Below are 23,779 nucleotides of genomic sequence, written 5' to 3'. Positions count from 1 at the left end.
GGTATAGGTAAAGGCATTGGGATAAAGGGATAAAGGGATAGGGATAAAGGGATGGGATAGAGATAAAGGGATAGGGAAAAGGGATGGGATAGGGATAAAGGGATAGGAATAATGGGATAGAAATAGGGATAGGAATAGGTATCGGGATAGAGATAAGGGATAAGGGGCTAGGAATAGGGATAGGTATAGGGATAAGGGGACAAAGGGATAGGGATAGGAATAAAGGGATAGGGATAGGGACAATGACAAGGACAATGACAATGACAATGACAATGACAATGACAATGACAATGACAATGACAATGACAATGACCGAGGATGAAGGCGGGAGCAGGAAGGGACAGGGGCAGATACCCGGACAGGACAGGAGAAGGGGCCGGAGCCGGGACTGAGCCAAGGCGGGCGGCAGGAGAAACACCCGGGACAGCCCCGGCACAGCCCGGATCCTGCGGGGCGGGGCCGGGCCGGGCCAGCCCCGGGGAAGTGACAGGGGCGGTGTCAGGGGCGGTGACAGGGGCGGTGACAGCGGCTGTGACCGCGCTGGTGGCGCTGGCGGGGTCGGAGCGTGCGGCCGCCCCAGCCCGGCCCAGCCCAGCCCGGCCCGGCCCGGCCCGGCTCGGGGGGACCCGCGGCCGAGCGGGGCCATGCGGGGCCGGGCACGGCTGCGCTCCCCGCCGCTCTCCGTGCTCCAGCTCCAGCTCCAGCTCCTGTTCCTGCTGCTGTTCCTGCTGCTGTTCCTGCTGCTGGGCTCGGCGCGGGCCGCGGCCGCGGGTGGGTGCGGGGCCGGAGTGCGGGGGATGCGGGATTTGGGGGATGCGGGATTTGGGGGGATACGGGATTTGGGGGGATGCGGGATTTGGGGGGGATGCGGGATTTGGGGGATGCGGGATTTGGGGGGGATGCGGGATTTGGGGGATGCGGGATTTGGGGGGGATGCGGGATTTGGGGGATGCGGGATTTGGGGCCATGCGGGGCTTGGGGCCATGCGGGATTTGGGGCCATGCGCTGTTTTGGGGGGATGCGCTGTTTAGGGGTGATGCGGTGTCTTGGGGGGATGCGGGGTTTGAGGGGATGCTGGATTTGGGGCCATACGGTGTTTGGGGTGATGCGGTGTTTGGGGCCATGTGGTATTTTGGGGGGATGCAGGATTTGAGGAATGCGGGCTTTGAGGTCGTGCGGGGTTTGGGGGGGATGCAAGGTTTGGGGGAATGCGGTGTTTGGGGGGATGCGGTGTTTGGGGGGGATGCGGTGTTTGGGGGGATGCGGTGTTGGGGGGGATGCTGGATTTGGGCCCATGCGGTATTTAGGGGGGTGCAGGGTTTGGGTCATGCGGGATTTGGGGTCATGCGGTGTTTGCAGAATGCGCTGTTTAGGGGGATGCGCGGTTTGGGTCATGTGGGGTTTAGGGGGAGCAGGGTTTGGGGCGATGTGGGGTTTGGGGTCATGCGGGGTTTTGGGGCCATGCGAGATTTGTGGCCATGTGGTGTTCGGGGATGCAGTGTTTAGGGGATGCCGTGTTTGGGTCATGCGGGATTTGGGGGGGAATGCAGAGTTTAGGGGATGCAATGTTTAGGGGATGCAATGTTTAGGGGATGCAATGTTTAGGGGATGCAATGTTTAGGGGATGCTGGAGTTTGAGGATGCAATGTTTAGGGGGTGCAGTGTTTAGGGGGTGCAGTGTTTAGGGGATGCAATGTTTAGGGGATGCAGTGTTTAGGGGGTGCAGTGTTTAGGGGATGCTGGATTTTGGGCCGTGCTGGATTTTGGGCCATGCCGGGTTTGGTGCCCGGGCTCGGGTGGCCACGGCCGCGCTCTCGGTCGCCGCTCGGTGCCGGGGCCGCGCTCTGCTGTCCCTCCCCGCGGGTTTTTGGGGCTCAGTCCGGGTTTGGATCAGTCTCTCCTGTCCCTCCCCGCGGGTTTCTGGGCTCAGCCCGGGTTTGGATCAGTCTCTCCTGTCCCTCCCCGCGGGTTTTGGGGCTCAGCCCGGGTTTGGGGTCGGTGCTGCCCAGCCCGGGGCTGCTGCTCCCAAAATGGAGCTCAGTAATGCCAGTTTGGGCTCAGTAATCCCAGTTTGGGCTCAGTAATCCCAGTCTGGGCTCAGTAATCCCAGTTTGGGCTCAGTAATCCCAGTTTGGGCTCGGTAATCCCGGTTTGGGCTCAGTAATCCCAGTTTGGGCTCAGTAATCCCAGTTTGGGCTCAGTAATACCAGCTCCAGGTGTGTCCCAGGGCTGCAGCCAGGCTGGGAGAGCTGGGGGTGCTCACCTGGAGAGGAGAAGCTGCAGGGAGAGCTCAGAGCCCCTGGCAGGGCCTGGAGGGATCCAGGAGAGCTGGAGAGGGGCTGGGGACAAGGCAGGGAGGGACAGACACAGGGAATGGCTGCAGAGTAGGGTTTGATGGGATATTGGGAATTAGGAATTGTTCCCTGGGAGGGGCTGGGATGGATTCCCAGAGCAGCTGTGGCTGCCCCTGGATCCCTGGAATGTTCAGTTCCACTTGGACACTGGGACAGTGGGAGGTGTCCCTGCCATGGCTGGGGTGGAATGGGATTATTTGATTATTTAAGATTATTTAAGATCCCTCCCAAAACCATTGCACACTTGAATGAGGTGTCACAGTGGTGCTCACTTGGCACTGGGGTTCTCTGTGAGTTCAGCATGTCCTAAATCCCAAATCCCACATCCCAAATCCCACATCCCAAATCCCATGTCCCACATCCCATGTCCTACATCCCAAATCCCACATCCCATGCCCTGGGACTTGCCAGGAGCTCCTGGAAATCCCAGAAAGGGTTGGATTGCAGCTGGTCCCACTCCAGCCCCTGCCATGGACAGGAATCTGTCCCGGGTTTCAAGGAGGAGCCACTTTGGTGCACTGCTATTAGAGATTTTTGGTTTTTTTCTTTGTTTTTAGTTAAAGTTAGGATTAAAAGTGTGAGAGACAATATTTAATATTTGGACTTGGTTGTTTATTAATTTTTATTTATAGTACAATGAGTGCTACAGCACCTCTAGTTGACAATCTAGAAGTGAGAAAATGGAGCTGGATTTTGCTAATTACAAGGTCTTTTAAACAATCTAATTAAAAGCTGACATCTGTATTATTTATAGTTTTGACTTAAAGACTAAACACTTGTGACCTGCACTTTCTATTTAACTATTTAAATATTATTTAACTATTTAACTATTTAACTTTTTAACTATTTGACTATTTAACTAAAAAATACTACTTCAAATTTAAAAAGAAGAAAGAACAAAAAAGATGAAAAGCTAATGCTGCAAAAGTTCCATCTTGTTCCATTCATCATTATCATTATCATTATCATTATACTATCATTATATTCTAAAACCTTAAATTCCAAACTCTTTACATGAGTTATTCCACACTTTTATCCAAACTGCACACTAATGGTGGCAACTCCATTATTTAATTTTGGAAGCTTTTTTCCAAGGGTTTAGGTTAAAAGCAGAATTCTTTTAAAAGTTAGTGTCAAAAAGCAGGAAAAGTTTAAAACAAGGTTCCAACGTGCTGGAACAGCCAAATTCAGAGAAAATGCCCCAAATTCTGTTTTGGCAGGAGGGGTTGGGCAGGGTTGGACCCAGCCAAGCTGCTTTCACTCATTGTGGCTTCACACCCTGCAGGGTGAAAATCTGACTTGTGGTGAGAATCCTCTGCACAGCAGGAAAAAAAAAAAAACAATCAGTGAAAACCCTCCAGGGAAAAGGAGGGGTGGGAGCTCCCTGCTGTCCCTGTCTGGGGGAATTTGGGTTTTTGGGCTGCTTGGAGCTGGGGCTGCTGTGTTGGAAATGCTCATTTTGCTGCTGTGGGGCTGCAGATCTGCAGGAAGTCAGTGTGTGGTTTCAGCAGCTGCCCTGGGGGAGGGAGGGATCTGCCAGAAATTCAGATTTCTCTCGGTTTTGGGAAGCTCCTCAGCCTCGTGGCAGAGACAGAAGCTGATGAGCCCTGTGGTGTCTTTTTTTGATAAACCCTGCAGTGTTTTTGATAAACCCTGCACTGTTTTTGATAAACCCTGCACTGTTTTTTGGATAAACCCTGAAGTGTTTTTGAGGCTGGCAGGGGAAGTGACTCATTTCTGAATGCAGAATAAACAGCAAGCAGTCATGGGATCCCATTTCAGGGCTGGAGGGACCCCAAATCCCATTTAATCCCACCCCATCCATGGCAGGGACACCTCCCACTGCCCCAGGCTGCTCCAGCCCCAGTGTCCAACTGGAACTGAGCATTCCAGGGGCAGCCACAGCTGCTCCACAGGGAACAATTCCTGCCCAAAATCCCATCCAGCCCCCTCCTCCAGTGTTATTTTTTTTATTTTTTTATTTTGAGCGGTGGTGGGAATGGCAGCCCTGGTGGTTCTCAGATCTGGGACCTGTAGGAGTGTGACAGGTCACAGATGGTGTCAGATACCTCACCACGTGCCAGACCAGCCCCAGCAGCCGGGACTGCACAGTGAAAGTTTCTCATGAATTCAGTCACAGAAGGTTCCCTGGGGAATGGCAGAGGGATGGTTTGGGGATCTCCCAAGGTCTGAACAAGCCCCTTGTGTGCTCTGAGACCACTCAGAGAGCTGAGGCTAAGAAATTAATTCAATTAAAATAAATGAAATGAATGACAGGCCTGATCAAAGCTTTGGCTGGCTTGGGTTGGCAGGGGTGGTGAAGGTCACCCAGTGCCACCCCTGCCATGGCAGGGACCCTTCCCTGCCCCTGGACCCCTCCAGCAATGGGGCTTTCCTGGGGAAGCTGCAGCTCAAATCATCATTTGGGGTTTAATGCAACTTGATGTGTAAATCAAAAAAAAACCCAAATTTTTTAACCTGACCCCAGATTCCCATGGAAGCCAGAGTTTGACTCAAGTGCTTGATCTTCTGATTTGTTGATATAAAAATTGACAAACTTGGGGGAATCTGATCTTGTTGATATAAAAATTAACAAACTGTGTTTTGGGGGAATCTGATCTTGTTGATATAAAAATTAACAAACTGTGTTTTGGGGAATCTGATCTTGTTGATATAAAAATTAATGAGCTGTGTTTTGGGGGAATCTTCAGAGTGAGAATGAGCATATCTATATCTATATCTATATATCTATATCTATATCTATATCTATATCTATATCTATATCTATATCTATATCTATATCTATATCTATATCTATATCTATCTATTATAATATATAAATATATAAAAATATAGAAATATAAAATACATTATATATTTATATATAGATATATAAAATAATATATATTATTATAATGGATTATATAATTGTAATATAAAAATATATATAATTAAAATAAATAAAGAAAAATAAATAAATAAATATATTATTTATATATATAATTTTTTTAAAAAAATTCATCAGTCAGTGGAACCTTTCCCATTATTTCTTTTTAGTGCTGGTTTTATCTCCCAGCTCGTTTGTGAACACAAATCCCTCATTCCTCTCTGGAGTTTTGGTTCTGCCCCTCCCTTCTCAGCCTTTCCTCTCCTCCTCCATTTCCCTCCTGGCTCCTTGCCTGGGGATTCCCTCCCTGCTGCGAGCCTGCCTCTGCCTTTTCCTGTCCTTATTCTGTCCTTTTTCTGCCTTTTTCTGTCCTTTTTCTGTCCCTTTTCTGTCCTTTTTCTGTCCTTTTCCTGTCCCTTATTCTGTCCTTTTTCTGTCCCTTATTCTGTCCTTTTTCTGTCCTTTTTCTTCCCTTTTTCTTCCCTTTTTCTGCCTTTTCCTGTCCCTTATTCTGTCCTTTTTCTGTCCTTTTTCTGTCCCTTTTTCTGTCCTTTTTCTGCCTTTTTTCTGTCCCTTATTCTGTCCTTTTTCTGTCCCTTATTCTGTCCTTTTTCTGTCCCTTTTTCTGTCCTTTTTCTGCCTTTTTCTGTCCCTTTTCTGTCCTTTTTCTGCCTTTTCTCCTGTCCTTTCCTTCTATTTTTCTGCCTTTTTTTTGTCCTTTCCTACTCTTTTTCTGTCATTTTTTTCTGTCTTTTTCTCTTCCTTTTCTGCTCTTTTCATGTCCCTTTTTCTGTCCCTTTTACTGTCCTTTTCCTGCCCCTTTTCTGTCCTTTTTCTGCTTTTTCCCACTCCTTTTCTGCCCTTTTCCCATCCTTTTCCAGTCCCTTTTCTGTCTTTATTCTGCTATTTTCCTGCCCTTTTTCTGCTCTTTTTCTGCCTTTTTTCTGTCCTTATTCTGTTCTTTTCCTGCCCCTTCCCTGTCCCTTTTCTCTCCTTTTTCTCTCCCTTTTCTGTCTTTTTCCCACTCTTTTCCCATCCTTTTCCAGTCCCTTTTCTGTCTTTTTTCTGTCCTTTTCCTGCCCTTTCTCCTTCCTTTCCCCATCCTTTTCCTGTCCTTTTCCATCCTTTTTCTTTCCTCTTTTTTTTTGTCCTTTTCCCACCCTTTTCCTCTTATTTTCCTGCCCTTTTCCTCCCCCTTTTTTTTTGTCCCTTTTCTGTTCTTCTTCTGCTCCTTTTTTTGTTCTTTTCCTGTCCTTTTTCTGCTGTTTTTCTGCCTTTTTTCTATCCCTTTTCTGTCCTTTTCCTGCCTTTTCTCCTTCCTTTTCCCATCCTCTTTCCTGTCCTTTTCCATCCTTTTTATTTCCTTTTTTTTCTTTCCCTTTTCCCACCCTTTTCCTGCCTTTTTTTGCCCTTTTGCCACAACTTTTCCCTCTTGCTTTGCCCCTCCTGGCCAGGAGCCCCAGGCTGGTGGTGGCCCCTGTTCAGTGTCACATTTTTTGGGGTTTTTTGGATTTTTTGGGGTTTTTGGGGTTTTTGGGGCAGAGCCTCTGCCAATCCCTGCCTGCAGGAATCAGCTCCAGATGAGGATTTCCATGATCTGTGCTCGTGGAGGGATTTTATTTTCCAGAAAGTTTCACTGGAATGGGCTCAGACTTAGCAGGGAAATGGGAACAGACCAGGGGCTGGAAAACCCTGGAAAACCTTCCAGGAAAATGAATATTTTGTGAGGAGCAGTGATGGAGCTGGGAAGGGCTCAGGGGGGAATTCTGACAGAGGGACAGAATATAAAATATTCAGAGATAAAATGAGATTAAATGGCCTCAAACTGCACCAGGGGTGGCTCAGATCAGAAATTAAAAATAATTTTCCCCCAGGGTGGTCAGGACTGGGATGAGCTGCCCAGGCAGGTTTGGGGTCAGTGGGGCTGGCCCAGGGCAGGATTTGGGTTTGGGGGATCTCAAAGCTCTGGGATCCTTCTCTGGTTTCTGGGTTTATGGATTTGTGCTGGGCTTGGTGCTCTCAGCTTTATATTTATGGAATTAAAATCAGGGAGTTGGGATTGCTGGGTGCAGAGAACATGGCAACATCCAGTAGAACTTGGATGCTGGAATTTGCTTTCTTGGGTGTTTCAAGAATTATTTTTATTTTCAATAATTATTTATTTTTATTTTCAATAATTATTTTTATTTTCAATAATTATTTTAATTTTCAATAATTATATTTATTTTCAATAATTATTTATTTTTATTTTCAGTAATTATTTTTATTTTCAATAATTAATTTTATTTTTCAATAATTATATTTATTTTCAATAATTATTTATTTTTATTTTCAGTAATTATTTTTATTTTCAATAATTAATTTTTATTTTCAATAATTATATTTATTTCCAATAATTATTTTTATTTTCAATAATTCTTTTTATTTTCAATAATTATTTATTTTTATTTTCAATAATTCTTTATTTTTATTTTTCAATAATTCTTTTTATTTTTCAATAATTATATTTATTTTCAATAATTCTTTTTATTTTCAATAATTATTTATTTTTATTTTCAGTAACTTTTTATTTTCAATAATTATATTTATTTTCAATAATTCTTTTTATTTTCAATAATTATTTTTATTTTCAATAATTATTTATATTTATTTTCAATAATTATTTCTTTTTATTTTCAGTAACTATTTTTCTTTTCAATAATTATTTTTTATTTTTTTCCTCTTCCTTCAGGAGCTTCTCCCCATTTAGCAGCCCCAGAAAAGGTGGAGGTTCATTCCTACAACCTGCAGAGTGTGCTGAGCTGGTCGCCCGTGGGGAACGGCTCCGTGTCCTACACAGCCCAGTACAGATCGTGAGTCCATCCCAGTCCCAAAAAAACCCAAAAAAACTCCAAAAAACCCCAAAAAAACAAAAAAAACCCCAAAAAAACCCCAAAAAAAAAAACAAAAAAAACCCCAAAAAAACCCCCAAAAACCCAAAAAACCCCAAAAAACCCCAAAAAACCCCAAAAAAACCCCAAACAAAACCCCAAAAAACCCCCCCCAAAAGTGACCCCCAAAAAACCCCCAAAAAACCCCAAAAAACCCCCAAAAAACCCCCAAAAAACCCCAAAAAAACCCAAAAAAACCCCAAAAAAAACCCCAAAAAAAACCCCCTCAAAAAAACCACCAAAACAACAGCCCCCAAAAAACCCACAAAAAAAACCCCAAAAAACCCCCAAAAAACCCCCAAAAAACCCAAAAAACCCCAAAAAAACCCCAAAACCCCCGAAAAACCCAAAAAAACCCAAAAAACCCCAAAAAAACCACCAAAAAACCCGCCAAAAAAACCACAAAAAACCCCCAAAAAACCCCAAAAAGCCCCAAAAAACCCCCAAAAAAACCACAGAAAAAACCCTCAAAAAAAACCCCCAAAAAACCCCCCAAAAAAACCCCAAAAAACCCCAAAAAACCCCAAAAAAACCCCTCAAAAAACCCCAAAAAAAAAAACCAAAAACCCCAAAAACAACCCAAAAAACCCCAAAAAAAACCCCAAAAAAAACCCCCCAAAAACCAAAAAAAACCCTCCAAAAAACCCCAAAAAACCCCAAAAAACCCCAAAAAAAAAACCCCAAAAAACCCCAAAAAAACCCCAAAAAACCCCAAAATAACCCCAAAAAACCCCCCAAAAAACACCCAAAAAAACCACCAAAAAAACAAAAAAAACCAAAAAAAACAAAAAAACCCCCAAAAAACCCCAAAAAAACACCCCCAAAAAAACCCCCAAAAAAAACCCCAAAAAAACAAAAAAAAAACCCAAAAAAACCCCAAAAAAACCCCAAAAAACCCCCCAAAAAACCCCAAAAAACCCTTCAAAAAAACCCAAAAAACCAAAAAAAACAAAAAAACCAAAAAACCCCCAAAAACACCCAAAAAACCCCCCAAAAAAAACCAAAAAAACCCCCCAAAAAACCAAAAAAACCCCAAAAAACCCCCAAAAAACCCCCAAAAAAACCCCCAAAAAAACCCAAAAAAAAACCCCCAAAAAAACCCCAAAAAAAACCCCAAAAATGAATAAGCACAGAATGAAACATTTTTTATCACAGATATTTTCATGTCTCCCCAAATTCTGGGCTGGGGAGACACCCAGAAATTCACATTTCTCTGAAAAATTTTGGTTTTTCCTGCTTCATCTTTGGACTTGGCTGGTTATTAAATCCTATCTAAAGTACAGCAACACCTCTAAAAGTGAGAAATTGAGCTGAGTTTATCTAGTTACAGGGTCTTTTAAAGCTAATCAGTCCAATAAATAGCTAAAATTTATTTATTTATAATTTATTTATAATTATAATGTAGAATTCATTATATATTATATATTATTTATACTTATTTATAATTATTTATATTTTATTTATAATTATAATTTAGAATTATAATTTATAATTAATTATATATTATATATTATTTATATTTATATTATCTATTTTTATTATATTTATCTATTTGTATTATTTATATTATCTATTTTTATTTTAGTTTATTTATTTATTATTTATTTACTTATTTATATTGTATTTTATTTCTTTAAAGCTTTATTTAAAACTTTATGTAAAATCACACCCATGATTTTAACTCCAAATTCCTAAACCTTTCACCATGTGAAATCACACACTCTATTTAACTTTATTTAAAAATTATTTGTTTACTTATTTATCATTATATTATATTATATTATATTATATTATATTATATTATATTATATTATATTATATTATATTATATTATATTATATTATATTATATTATATTATATTATATTTCTTTATTTACTATTTTTTTACTTTATTTTAATTTTTTATTTATTATTTTATTTTATTTTATTTTATTTTATTTTATTTAGTTAGTTAGTTACTTGCTTGCTTACTTACTTACTTAAAACTTTATTTAAAATCACACCCATGATTTTAACTCCAAATTCCAAAACATTCACCATGTGGAATCAAACACTCTATTTAACTTTATTTTAAAATTATTTATTTATCCATTTATTTATTTATTTTTATTTACTATTTATTTTTATTTTATTTTATTTTAGTATTTATTTATTTTATTCATCTACTTACTTAAAACTTTATTTAAAGTCACACCCGTGATTTTAACTCCAAATTTAAAAAAAAACAAAAAAAAACAACAAAAAAAACAAACAAAAAAAAACCAACAAAAAAAACCCCCAAAAACCACAAAAAACAAAAACAACAACAACAACAACAACAAAAAAACAAAACAAAACAAAAAAAAAAAAAAAACAAAAAAAAACCCCCCACAACCTTGTGTTTAACCCTTTGTGCCCCGGGGCTGTTGTGTTTAACCCTTTGTGCCCAGGGTTGTTGTGTTTAACCCTTTGTGTCCCAGTGGGGGCTGTTGTGTTTAACCCTTTGTGCCCCAGTGGGGCTGTTGTGTTTAACCCTTTGTGCCCAGGGTTGTTGTGTTTAACCCTTTGTGCCCCAGTGGGCTGTTGTGTTTAACCCTTTGTGCCCCAGTGGGTTTGTGTTTAACCCTTTGTGCCCCAGTGGGGCTGTTGTGTTTAACCCGTTGTGCCCAGGGCTGTTGTGTTTAACCCTTTGTGCCCAGCACTGCTCAGGGGCTGTTGCTGCAGGCTGTGCTGATGCTGTTCCCTGTTCCCTGTTCCCTGCAGGGGATCCTACAGGCACTGGAGTGGGATGGGCTGTTCCCAGACCCCCCAGACCCAGTGTGGGCTCCCCCCCGAGCTGGGGCGGCGCTGGACGCTCTGGTTCAGGGTCAGGGCTGAGCTGGGCAACCTGAGCTCAGCCTGGGTGCAGAGCCCTGCCTTCGTGCCAGAGGCCAACAGTGAGTGACCCTGGGCTCTTTCTGTGGGGTTTGGGCTCTCTGGGTTTGTTTCCTGGCTGCAGAGCCCTGCCTTTGTGCCAGAGGCCAACAGTGAGTGACCCTGGGCTCTTTTTGGGATTTCTGTGGGGTTTGGGCTCTCTGGGTTTGTTTCCTGGGTGCAGAGCCCTGCCTTCATGCCAGAGGCCAGCAGTGAGTGACCCTGGGGCTCTGCCCCTCTCTTTTTGGGGTTTCTGTGGGGTTTTGGCTCTCTGGGTGCTCCTGGGCTCTGCCCCTCTCTTTTCTTGGGGTTTTTTTGGGGTTTTGGCTCTCTGGGTTTGTTTATTGGACGCTGACCCTTTATTTTGTGCCAGGTAAACAGTGAGTGATCCTGGGGCTCTGCCTCTCTCTTTTTAGGGGATTTCTGTGGGTTTTTGTCTCTGGGTGCTGCTGGGGCTCTGTCCCTCTCTTTTTGGGGGTTTCTGTGGGGTTTGGCTCTCTGGGTTTGTTTCCTGGGTGCTCACCCTTTATTTTGTGCCAGGCAAACAGTGAGTGACCCTGTGCTCTGCCTCTTTTTGGGGGTTTTTTGGGGTTTTGTCTCTCTGGGTGCTGCTGGGACTCTGTCTCTCTCTCTTTTTGGGGGGTTTTTTGGGTTTTTGTCTCTCTGGGTTTCCTTGGTGGAGCTGTGACACCCTCCAAGGTCTCCCCCAGGGTTTGGTTCTGCTCTGCCCTCTCAGGTGTCACCAGAGAAACTCCTGGGGGTGGTTGAACCTTCCAAGGGCCACAAAATTCTTATTTATTTGAGGATTTTCCATATTTTCATTTCCCTTAGCTCTGCCCACTCAGGTTTGTGTCAGTCTGAGGCTGGGCACATCCCTTTTCATCTTTAAATAATGTGCTTCAACAAAATTCTGGCTACAAACAAAATGTTAGAGCTGTACCCTGAGCTGTAAAAAAATGCTTTTATTTACTGAGTTAATTATTATAAATATCATAGTTAATTATTGTGGTTATTATAGATATTTCCACCTACCTGTTGTGAATAATTTGGTAAAATAAACTTGGATTTTTTTTTTTTTTTAATATATACTTTTTTTCAACTGCTTCACTTTCTGACACGTGAGACACCCTTGAGTAATTTGTCTCCCAATTTCAAATATTCCTTTACAGCCATAAAATCTTTTAAAGTGCTCACAAGGTGCTTTTGTTTTCCAGTGAGTTTTTCTCTGTGTGTTGCTTTGGATTTGTCCTTTTCCCATCTGGGGTTTGGGCCAATGTGGCCAGAGGGAAAGCCCAGATATTGATGTTGTGGCCTGCAGATAAACTGAGGCACTTCCCAGCATCAACTGCTGGTTAATAGTTACTGGATTTCCAGGAAAAGTTCAGCAAATATTGTAAATGTGTCAGGTGGGTGAGGAAATGTTTGTGCTTTGAGTAAAACTTTGATATTTGGGGTGTTTGCTGAGTGTCCAGGGCAGGGAAAGGAGCTCAGCCTGGGGAAAAGGATTTCTGGCAGCTCTGGGCATTTGGTTCCTTCAGGAATTTTGTTTTATTCCACTGTGGGTTCTTCCTTGGGAAAACTGGGGAGGAAAAGGCACTGAGGACAATAACTGGGTGGCTGAGCCCAGGCTGGACAAATCAAAATAATCTTGAGTGATTGATTTTAATATTAATAAAAGTGGCATCACAAGTGTGGGTTTCTGGAACTGGATTCTGGAGGACAGACTTTTGGATGTTATTCACAGGAGGTGACCTGTGTTTGTAGCATAGATAAACTCTTTATTTATTGATTTTTATTCCACCTCTCCTCACTGCTGTTATCAACCAGAAAATGTTCTCCATCAGTCTGTGCTGATGTCCTCAAGAACATTTTGTTAGTCTTCACCAAATGAATTATGGCAGGTTGGGAAACACAGAATTTGACAACACTAAACCAAATTAGAAAATACTAAACCAAATTAGAAAATACTAAACCAAATTAGACAATACTAAACCAAATTTGACACTACTAAACCAAATTAGAAGGTGCTCAGAGCAGTTGTGAGTCAGTTAATTAACTTTGCTTTCCTCTTCCCATATTTAAAAGTTCCCTGTGACCTTTTCTCTGTGCAGAGACACCTTCTTTACCCTCAGAATCAGTTGATTTGCTGAGTTGGGCTCTTTTTCTCTCTGTTAAAAAAGGCTCTAAATGATATTATCTGTTAGATTGGAGGCTGGAATGGGTGTGGGGTTTGGGTTTGGGATTTTCTGGAGCTGGAATTGCCCCCAGGGTCTCTCTGCTCTCTCTGTCTCTGTTTCAGCCACTCTGGGTCCCCCCAGGGTGAACAGGGTCAGTGCCAGCTCCCACTCCCTGCTCGTCAGCATCAGCCCCCCCTTCCCCCCTGAGCCCGGGGACTCCCTGCACTACCTGGTGTCCTACTGGGAGAGCACAGCCAGCGCCCCCAAAAAGGTGAGAATCCCTGGGACTGACCCCAGAGAAAGGTGAGAATCCCTGGGACTGATCCCAAAGGTGAGAATCCCTGGGACTGACCCTAAAGGTGAGAATTCCTGGGACTGACCCCAAAGGTGAGAATTCCTGGGATTGACCCCAAAGGTGAGAATTCCCTGGGACTGACCCTAAAGGTGAGAATTCCATGGGACTGACCCTAAAGAAAGGTGAGAATCCCTGGGATTGATCCCAAAGGTGAGAATTCCCTGGGATTGACCCCAAAGGTGAGAATTCCCTGGGACTGACCCCAAAGGTGAGAATTCCTGGGATTGACCCTAAAGGTGAGAATTCCCTGGGACTGACCCTAAAGAAAGGTGAGAATTCCCTGGGATTGACCCCAAAGGTGAGAATTCCCTGGGACTGACCCCAAAGAAAGGTGAGAATTCCATGGGACTGACCCTAAAGAAAGGTGAGAATTCCATGGGATGAACTGGGATGAGCTGGGATAAACTGGGCTGGGATAAACTGGGATGAACTGGGATGAACTGGGATAAACTGGGATGAACTGGGATGAACTGGGATGAGCTGGGATAAACTGGGATGAGCTGCAATGAGTTGGGATGAACTGGGATGAACTGGGAATGAGTTGGGATGAACTGGGATGAACTGGGATGAGTTAGGATAAACTGGGATGAACTGGGATGAACTGGGATGAGTTGGGATGAGTTAGAATGAACTGGGATGAACTGGGATGAGTTGGGATAAACTGGGATAAACTGGGATGAACTGGGATGAACTGGGATGAGCTGGGATGAGTTAGAATGAACTGGGATGAACTGGGATGAGCTCCTCCTGTGCTGGGCACTGTGCTTGCACAGCCCTGAGCTGCAGGGGAACGTTTAAATCAGGTTTGAAAAAAAAAAAATTAAAAAAGAGGAAGAAGCTTCAAAACAACGTCAAACTGAAGTCAAACATTCAAAAAAAAAAAAAAATTGTTTTCAAAACTTCCTTTTGCTTCAGAGCCCCTGATGAATCCTCCACTTCCTTCCTGCCTTGCAGCAAAAACTGGTTTTTGTCTCAGTTTTTTTTTTACAGGTTTTTACATTTTTTTTACAGGTTTTTACATTTTTTTACAGGTTTTTATAGTTTTTTGAAGGTTTTTTACAGGATTTTTAACAGGTTTTTTACAGTTTTTCACAGTTTTTTACAGGTTTTTATAGTTTTTACATTTTTTACAGGTTTTTTAACAGTTTTTTTACAGGTTTTTACTGGTTTTTACAGTTTTTACTGGTTTTACTGTTTTTTACTGTTTTTTACTATTTTCTAAAGGTTTTTTTACTGGTTTTTACTGTTTTTTATAGTTTTTTACAGTTTTTTACTGTTTTTACAGGTTTTTACTGTTTTTACTGGTTTTTTACTGTTTTTTACTATTTTTACAGGTTTTTTTACAGTTTTTCATAGTTTTTTACATTTTTTTACAGGTTTTTTACATTTTTTACAGGTTTTTACAGTTTTTTACATTTTTTTTACTGGTTTTTACAGTGTTTTACGGTTTTTACATTTTTTTTACAGGTTTTTACCGTTTTTTCCAGGTTTTTACATTTTTTTTCCAGGTTTTTCCAGGTTCTTTACATTTTTTTGTTGTGTGTGCCTTTCCAGGAGAGGCTGAGCGTGGCTGAGACCCTGTTCCAGATTGGGAAGCTGAAGGAATCCACAGTTTATTGCTTCAGCATCCGGGTGCAGCTGAAAATCATCTCAGGTCACTTGTTGGGAGAGGAGGGAGCAGCAGAGTGTCACAGAACTGCCCTGAGTGGTATGGATGGGATGGTGGGATTGGGAATGTGGGATGATGGGAATGGTGGGGATAATGGGATAATGGGAATAATGGGGATAATGGGAATAGTGGGGATAATGGGAATAGTGGGGATAATGGGATAATGAGAATATGGGAATAATGGGGATAATGGAAATAATGGGAATATGGGAATAATGGGGATAATGGGAATAATGGGAATGGGAATAATGGGATAATGGGAATAGTGGGGATAATGGGATAATGAGAATATGGGAATAATGGGGATAATGGGAATTATGGGATGGGGATGGGAATGGGAATAATGAGAATAATGGAGATGGGAATAATGAGAATGGGAATGGGGATGGGGATAATGGGAATAATGAGAATATGGGAATAATGGGGATAATGGGGATAATGGGAATAATGAGAATATGGGAATAATGGGGATAATGGGGATAATGGGAATAATGAGAATATGGGAATAATGGGGATAATGAGAATATGGGAATAGTGGGGATAATGGGAATATGGGAATAATGGGGATAATGGGAATGGGAATAATGGGAATAATGGGGATAATGGAAATAATGGGAATGAGAATAATGGGAATAATGGGGATAATGGGAATATGGGAATAATGGGATTATGGGAATGATGGGAATGATGGGAATGGAATGGGAATGATGGAATGGGGGTGGGAATGGGATGGGAATAATGGGGATAATGGAAATAATGGGAATGGGAATAATTGGAATAATGGGAATAATGGGGATAATGGGGATAATGGGAATGGGAATAATTGGAATAATGGGAATAATGGGGATAATGGGGATAATGGGAATGATGGGAATGGGAATGGGAGTGGGATGGGGATGGAAATGGGAATAATGGAAATAATGGGAATGGGAATAATGGGGATGGGAATAATGGGAGTGGGAATAATGAGAATAATGGAGATGGGAATAATGAGAATGGGAATGGGGATGGGGAATGGGAATAATGGGGATAATGGGGATAATGGGAATATGGGAATGGGAAATAATGGGAATAATGGGAATAATGGGAATAATGGGAATAATGGGAATGGGAATAGGAATGGGAGGAGGAATGGGAGGAGGAGTGATGGGAATGGGGATGGGGATGGAATGGGGCTGGAGAATGGGAATGGGAATAATGGGAATTGGAATGGGAATGGGAATAATGGAATAGTGGTAATAATGGAATAAGGGGAATAATGGAATAATGGGAGGAATGGGAATAGGAATGGGCATGGGGATGGGAATGGGGATAATGGGAATGGGGATAATGGGAATGGGGATAATGGGAGTGGGACTGGGAATGGGGATGGGAATCATGGGAATGGGAATAATGGAATAATGGGAATAATGGAAGGAATGGGAATGGGGATGGAGATGGAATGGGAATAATGGGAATGGGGAATGAGGATGGGAATGGGGTTGGGGATGGAAATGAGGATGGGGATGGGAATGGAATTGGAATGGGAATAATGGGAATGGGATGGGGATGGGAATAATTGGAATGGGATGGGGATGTAGAATGGGAATTGGAATGGGAATAATGGGGATGGGATGGGGTTTTTGTGGGGTGGGATGGGGTGGAGCAGGAGCCCTGGCTCACCTGGGAGCTCCGTGGGGAGCTCACACTTGGCACTGGGGGCAAAAAACCAGGAATTTCCATCTCCAGGGATGGAATCCCTCATCCTGCTGGGATGGAGGAGCAGCCTGGGTCAGGTTCAATGGGATTTGAGTCCCTCCCACCCCCCATTCCCTGATCCCATAAATCCAAACCTGCCATGTGTGTTTGGGTTTTTTTCCCTTTTTTTCCAGAGGCGACCCGAGCTGGGCTCATCACTGCCCTCTTCATCCTGGCCTTGCTTTTCCTCAACCTGCTGGCAGTGGCTCTGCTGTTGCTATGGAAACACCACCAAAAAATCAAATTTTGGGCTCAGCCACCTCTGCAGATCCCAGCCCACTTCCAGGAGGTGCGTGGGGAGCTGGGGGAGCATCCCAGGAGCAGCTCTGGCTGCAGGGGAGCAGTGGGGGCTCAGAAAGTGCTGAGTTGGCTTTTTTTGGCTCCTAAAAAAGGGCATCCATGGGAGTTTTCTCCCTGAGAACTTCCTTTGTTTAAAAAAAATAAATATATATATATATATATATTTTTTAATCTGAAAGTTTTACTCTAAAATTATTATTATTATCGTTATTATCATTGTCATTATCATTATCATTATCCTTTCTTTATTCTTTTATAATTTATCATTTTTATTATTTATTATTTTTATTATTTATTATTACCATTCTTATATTATTTATAACAGTTTGCTGGGCACCCTTTAAATTTTAGACCTGCCTTGCTGTTACTCCTCATCCTGTCTCACAGCAAAAAATAAATATATTAAAATTAACAAATCTGAGCCACTCCACTGAATTAATATTTCCACCCAATTTCAAACTAAAACCAAAATATCTTTTGATAAAAAGTGTAATTAATACAAGTTGTGAGATAGGATCAATTAAAAAAAATAAAACATATATAAAATCATAAAGTTAAAGTAATAATAAGTTTATATTATAACCATGTACTATAGTTATAATACAAAAATAGTGATATCTAACATATAAAATATAAATATTAAAATAGTGATATCTAATACATAAAAATAATAATAAATAATATTAAAATTAAATTAATAAATAATATTAAATTAGTAATGTCTAATATATAAAATACAAATAATATAAAAATAGTGATATCTAATTTATAAATATAAATAATACAAAAATAGTATTCTCTAATATATAAAATATAACATAAAAATGCTAATATCAAAATATTAGTAGTATAAATATATACTAATAAAAATACTAATATACAGTAATGTAATATCTAAAATAGTAATTAATGTATTTTTTCCTATTTAATGTAATAAGTTAAATTTTAGTCATAAAAATAATCATTTTAAACAATAATTTTAATAATTAATTAATTAAGAATAATTTTATTATAATAACTGCAGGAAGAACTTGCAGCCCTTCAGCAAAGCTTTGATAGAAAAATCCTTACTCAGCAGAAAATTCTTGATTTTTTTTAAAGCTTTTATTAAAATTTTTTTTTTAATTAAAATTTTTTTAATTTAAATTTTTTTTATTTAATTTTTTTTTAATTTTGAATTTATAAAATTCAAAAGTGAATAAATTATAAGTGAATTGGATTCCTTCTATTAAGGAATAATTAAGGGTTTTGAAATAATGAAAAAATCCTTGTGATTAAAATAGTAAAAAAAAATCCTTTTAATTACATTAAAATAGTAAAATATCCTTTTAGACTGTATTAAAATGGTAAAAAAAATCCTTGTACAAGGAATTAAAATAGTAAAAAAGAAATCATGTACAGGGTAATAAAATAATGAAAAAAATCCTTGTACAGTGATTAAAATAGTTAAAAAAATCCCTGTAATTATACTAAATATAAATATATAGTATAAATATAATATTATATAAATATAAATATAAATATAAATATAAATATAAATATAAATATAAATATAAATATAAATATAAATATCCTGTACAGGGTATAAATAATATATATATAATAAATATAAATATTAGAAATATTATAAATGATAAATTATAATAAAATGAATTATAATATAATATAATATAAATTATATAATATATGAATACAATTATATTGATATATTAATATAATATAATATAATATAATATAATATAATATAATATAATATAATATAATATAATATAATATAATATAGATATTATAAATAATAAATGTATATTATAATATATATTATAAATATAATATAATATTATACTAAATATTAATATATATTTCCTGTACAGGGTATTAAAATAGTAAAAAAAATTCCTTGTGCAGGGTATTAAAATAATGAAAAAATCCTTGCACAGTGATTAAAATAGTAAAAAAAAAAAAAAATCACAGTAATTATACTAAAATAGTAAAATATCCTTGTCCAGAGTATTAAAATAGTAAAAATAAATTTCTTGTACAAGGTATTAAAATAATTTAAAAAAAAATCCTGTACATGTAATAAAATAATGAAAAAATCCTTGCACAGTGATTAAAATAGTAAAAAAATCCAAAGCTGTAATTATATTTTTAAAAATTATATTAAAATATCCTTGTGCCAGGATATAAAATAGTAAAAAAAAATAATGTAGAGTATAAAAATAGTTTAAAACTCCTTGTAGAAGATATTAAAATAATCAATAAATAATTGTGCAGGCTGCTAAAATAACTAAAAAATCCTTGTACAAGGTATTAAAATAATTTAAAAATAATTGTGCAGGGTATTAAAATAGTAAAAAAATCTTTGTACAGGGTATTAAAATAATTTTAAAATAATTGTGCAGGGTATTAAAAGAGTAAAAACTACCTTGTACAGTGTATTAATAATAATAAAATAATCCTTGTACAGGGTATAAAATATTTAAAAAATCCTTGTACAGGGGATTAAAATAATAAGAATTTAAAATCCTTGTAGAGGGTAATAAAATAGTAAGAAAGTCCTTATATTAAAATATTCAAAACTAATTGTTCCAGGTTTTAAAATACTTTAAAAAAAATAACTGTAGAGGGTCTTAAGAATAAAAAAGTTGTGTTGGGTATTAAAATAAAATAAAAATTAAAAAAAAATTATAATTATGATAATAATAATGATGATAATAATAATGATGATGATAATAATAATAATAATAATAATAATAATAATAATAATAATAATAATAATAATAAATTGTGCAGGGTATTCAAAGAGTGGAATATTCAAACAGAAATTCACATGAAAATGGGAATTTTCATGTGAATTTAATTTTTTTTTTTTTTTTTTTTCTTGCCAGGATCAGGATTGAATGTGTAGGACACAGAATTTTTTAGATGTTTATTAATTCTTATTTATGTTACAGTGAGTGCCACAGCACTCCCAGCTGACAAACTAAAAATGGAGATTTATCTCTTTTTCTACAAGGTCTTTTAAGGCCAATCTGTCTAATTAAGGACAAAATAATAATAATAATAATAATAATAATTATAATTATAATTATAATTATAATTATAATTATAATTATAATTATAATTATAATAATTTATGACCTGCAATGTGGGATTTTCTATCCAATTACAAAATATCACCCAGACCCAGGAAGAAGAAGGTTGAAGAAGAAAAACAAAAATGTCACAGGGTGGAAAATTTAGAATTTAGGGATTTAAAATATAGTGATATATAGAAAACAAGGTGGAGGTTTTAGGGCAGAAGTTTCTTTATTCACCTTCTTCTGATATTTTGTAATTGAATAAAAAATTCCACATTGCAGATCACAGGTGGTTGGTTATTGGGTTAAAAATAAAAATAGTTTAGGTGGCATTTCTTAATTGGAGAGTTTACCCTTAAAATGCTTTGTAGAAAAAGAGATTGGGCTCCACTTTTAGCTTGAAGAACTCACTGAAATATGGATAAGAATTAATAAACATCTGGGTCCAAACATGAAATATCATCTCTTGAGCTTTTAATACCCACCCTGGGGATTAAAGAATGAATAAAGAATAAAATAAGATAAAAAATACAATAAAATTAAAATAAAATAAAATAAAATAAAATAAAATAAAATAAAATAAAATAAAATAAAATAAAATAAAATAAAATAATGAAAAAGCAATAAAGGATCTCCCTGGGACATAGGAAGTGCTTTGTTTCTAACTCCAAGGAATTTGCTTGAACTGATGTGGAAAGATTGGCCAAAATTTATTTAAAAAAAACCCCCAAACACCCAAGAAGGAGCTGCAGCTGCTTTAACTCACTTGAAGGGATGTTGGAGGGATAATTTATTTCTTTTCCCCCAGAAATGAGGTTTTTTTGCCATTCTCCTTGTTCAGTGTAGTGTCAGGGAAACCCAGGATGGAATATCCAGGAGCAGCTCCTGGAAGAACTTGTTGGCTCTGGGATTTCTAACAGGGACTCAGCTGTTTGTGAGCTCAGCTGGTGCTTTGTGAGCTCAGCTGGTGTTTGTGACCCCATCTGGTGTTTGTGACCCCATCTGGTGTTTGTGACCTCAGCTGGTGCTTTGTGACCCCATCTGGTGTTTGTGACCTCAGCTGGTGCTTTGTGACCTCAGCTGGTGTTTGTGAGCTCAGCTGGTGCTTTGTGAGCTCAGCTGGTGCTTTGTGACCCCATCTGGTGTTTGTGACCTCAGCTGGTGCTTTGTGACCTCAGCTGGTGTTTGTGACCCCATCTGGTGTTTGTGACCTCAGCTGGTGCTTTGTGACCTCAGCTGGTGCTTTGTGACCTCATCTGGTGTTTTGTGACCTCAGCTGGTGTTTGTGAGCTCAGCTGGTGTTTGTGACCTCATCTGGTGTTTGTTTGTGACCTCAGCTGGTGTCTGTGACCTCATCTGGTGTTTGTGACCTCAGCTGGTGTTTGTCTGTGACCTCATCTGGTGTCTGTGACCTCATCTGGTGTTTGTGACCTCAGCTGGTGTCTGTGACCTCAGCTGGTGTCTGTGACCTCATCTGGTGTTTGTTTGTGACCTCAGCTGGTGTCTGTGACCTCATCTGGTGTTTGTGACCTCAGCTGGTGTTTGTGACCTCAGCTGGTGTCTGTGACCTCATCTGGTGTTTGTGACCTCAGCTGGTGCTTTGTGACCTCATCTGGTGTTTGTGATCTCAGCTGGTGTTTGTGACCTCATCAGGTGTCTGTGACCTCAGCTGGTGTCTGTGACCTCATCTGGTGTTTGTTTGTGACCTCAGCTGGTGCTTTGTGACCTCATCTGGTGTCTGTGACCTCAGCTGGTGTCTGTGACCTCAGCTGGTGTTTGTTTGTGACATCAGCTGGTGTCTGTGACCTCATCTGGTGTTTGTGACCTCAGCTGGTGTCTGTGACCTCAGCTGGTGTTTGTGACCTCATCTGGTGTTTGTGACCTCATCTGGTGCTTTGTGAGCTCAGCTGGTGTTTGTTTGTGACCTCAGCTGGTGCTTTGTGACCTCATCTGGTGCTTTGTGAGCTCAGCTGGTGTTTTGTGACCTCAGCTGGTGTTTGTTTGTGACCTCAGCTGGTGTTTGTGACCTCATCTGGTGCTTTGTGAGCTCAGCTGGTGTTTTGTGACCTCATCTGGTGCTTTGTGACCTCAGCTGGTGCTTTGTGACCCCATCTGGTGTTTGTGTTTTTTGCAGTTCCTGAGGGAGCCTGGCCTGGAGGAGCTGCCCAGCCCTGCAGAGGAGGAGCCCCAGGCTGTTCTGGTTGGAGAAGGAAATGGGCTGGAGGGGGAAGGACCCTTCACCCAACAGCTGCAGGGACAGGGGAGCCACTGAAGGGCCACCCCAGAGAGGTGACCTGGGCCAGGCTGGCTGCTGGCAGGAAATGCTGAACAGGGGATCACAGGAAATCCTGGATACAGACCCCTGGGATCACAGGAAACCCTGAACAGGGGATCACAGGAAATCCTGGATACAGACCCCTGGGATCACAGGAAATCCTGGATACAGACCTCTGAGATCACAGGAAATCCTGGATACAGACCCCTGGGATCACAGGAAATCCTGAACTCTGGGATCACAGGAAATCCTGGATACAGACCTCTGAGATCACAGGAAATCCTGGATACAGACCCCTGGGATCACAGGAAATCCTGGATACAGACCCCTGGGATCACAGGAAATCCTGAACCCTGGGATCACAGGAAACCCTGAACAGGGGATCACAGGAAATCCTGGATACAGACCCTTGGGATCACAGAAAAATCCTGAATCTCTGGGATCACAGGAAATCCTGAACCCTGGGATCACAGGAAAATCATGGACACAGAGCTTGGGATCACAGAAGAATCCTGAAAGTGTCCCCTGGGATCACAGGACAATTTTCACCCCCAGCCCTGATGCTCCAGGAGCCCCTGCTCAGCTCCCTTGGCTCCTCTCTCTGCCAAAAGCACTGGGAAGAGGGAAGGTGGAAGGGAAAGGAAAGGAACACTAAATTACCTGGACAGGTGCATGAAAGGGGTGAATTCCCACCCCAGCTTGGAGCAATAGCTGCACTTTATTGGTGTGGGGTAACCTGGGATTTTTCAGGGAGTGAAGAGTTGCAGTGTGAATTAATTCCATTTATACTGGTTGTGTTTCTGTTGGCAATGACACTCCCATTGTACCCACCCCAGCCTGCTTCCCTGAGGCATTTTAAGTGCAGGACAAACTAAAAAGAAACTTGTGAGGACTCTCCTGTGCCAGGAGCCCCTCCCAGAGAGATCTGCTCTTATCTGCTTCCTCCCACCCTGCTGGCAGCATTAATCTGCTCCTGCAGCCACCCAGGGCCCTGCACACCACAAAGCACCTGAAAAGAATTTTGCTCTGAGTTTTTACAAGTGGATCAGTCCCTGTCAGACACTAAAACCCATTTTTGACCAGCAGCAGAAGAAAAGGTGACTGACAGTTCTGGTTTTAGTG

The 23,779-nt window shown here is 40.2% G+C and overlaps 1 protein-coding gene across 1 annotated transcript; it reads left to right on the top strand.

Annotated features, from left to right (window-relative positions):
• The first annotated feature begins 513 nt into the window (after nt 1–513).
• On the top strand, nt 514–23,025 carry IFNGR2 (interferon gamma receptor 2). Its single transcript, XM_056489127.1, has 7 exons — nt 514–771; nt 7,973–8,093; nt 10,915–11,087; nt 13,364–13,512; nt 15,151–15,304; nt 17,137–17,291; nt 22,517–23,025. Exons 1-7 carry the CDS (start codon nt 645–647, stop codon nt 22,652–22,654), a joined length of 1,017 nt encoding a protein of 338 aa, XP_056345102.1. The 5' UTR covers nt 514–644; the 3' UTR covers nt 22,655–23,025.
• The last annotated feature ends 754 nt before the right edge of the window (nt 23,026–23,779 follow it).

Source organism: Oenanthe melanoleuca, chromosome 1, assembly GCF_029582105.1.
Source record: "Oenanthe melanoleuca isolate GR-GAL-2019-014 chromosome 1, OMel1.0, whole genome shotgun sequence".
Taxonomy (NCBI): domain Eukaryota; kingdom Metazoa; phylum Chordata; class Aves; order Passeriformes; family Muscicapidae; genus Oenanthe; species Oenanthe melanoleuca.
This window is presented reverse-complemented; position numbering and strand designations above follow the sequence as displayed.

Excerpts from the sequence above, each read along its gene's own strand:
- IFNGR2 (XM_056489127.1), top strand. The coding sequence starts at position 645 with ATGCGGGGCCGGGCACGGCTGCGCTCCCCGCCGCTCTCCGTGCTCCAG. Across the intron at positions 8,094-10,914 it reads TACACAGCCCAGTACAGATC|GGGATCCTACAGGCACTGGA; the intron begins GTGAGTCCATCC and ends TGTTCCCTGCAG. Across the intron at positions 11,088-13,363 it reads CTTCGTGCCAGAGGCCAACA|CCACTCTGGGTCCCCCCAGG; the intron begins GTGAGTGACCCT and ends TCTCTGTTTCAG.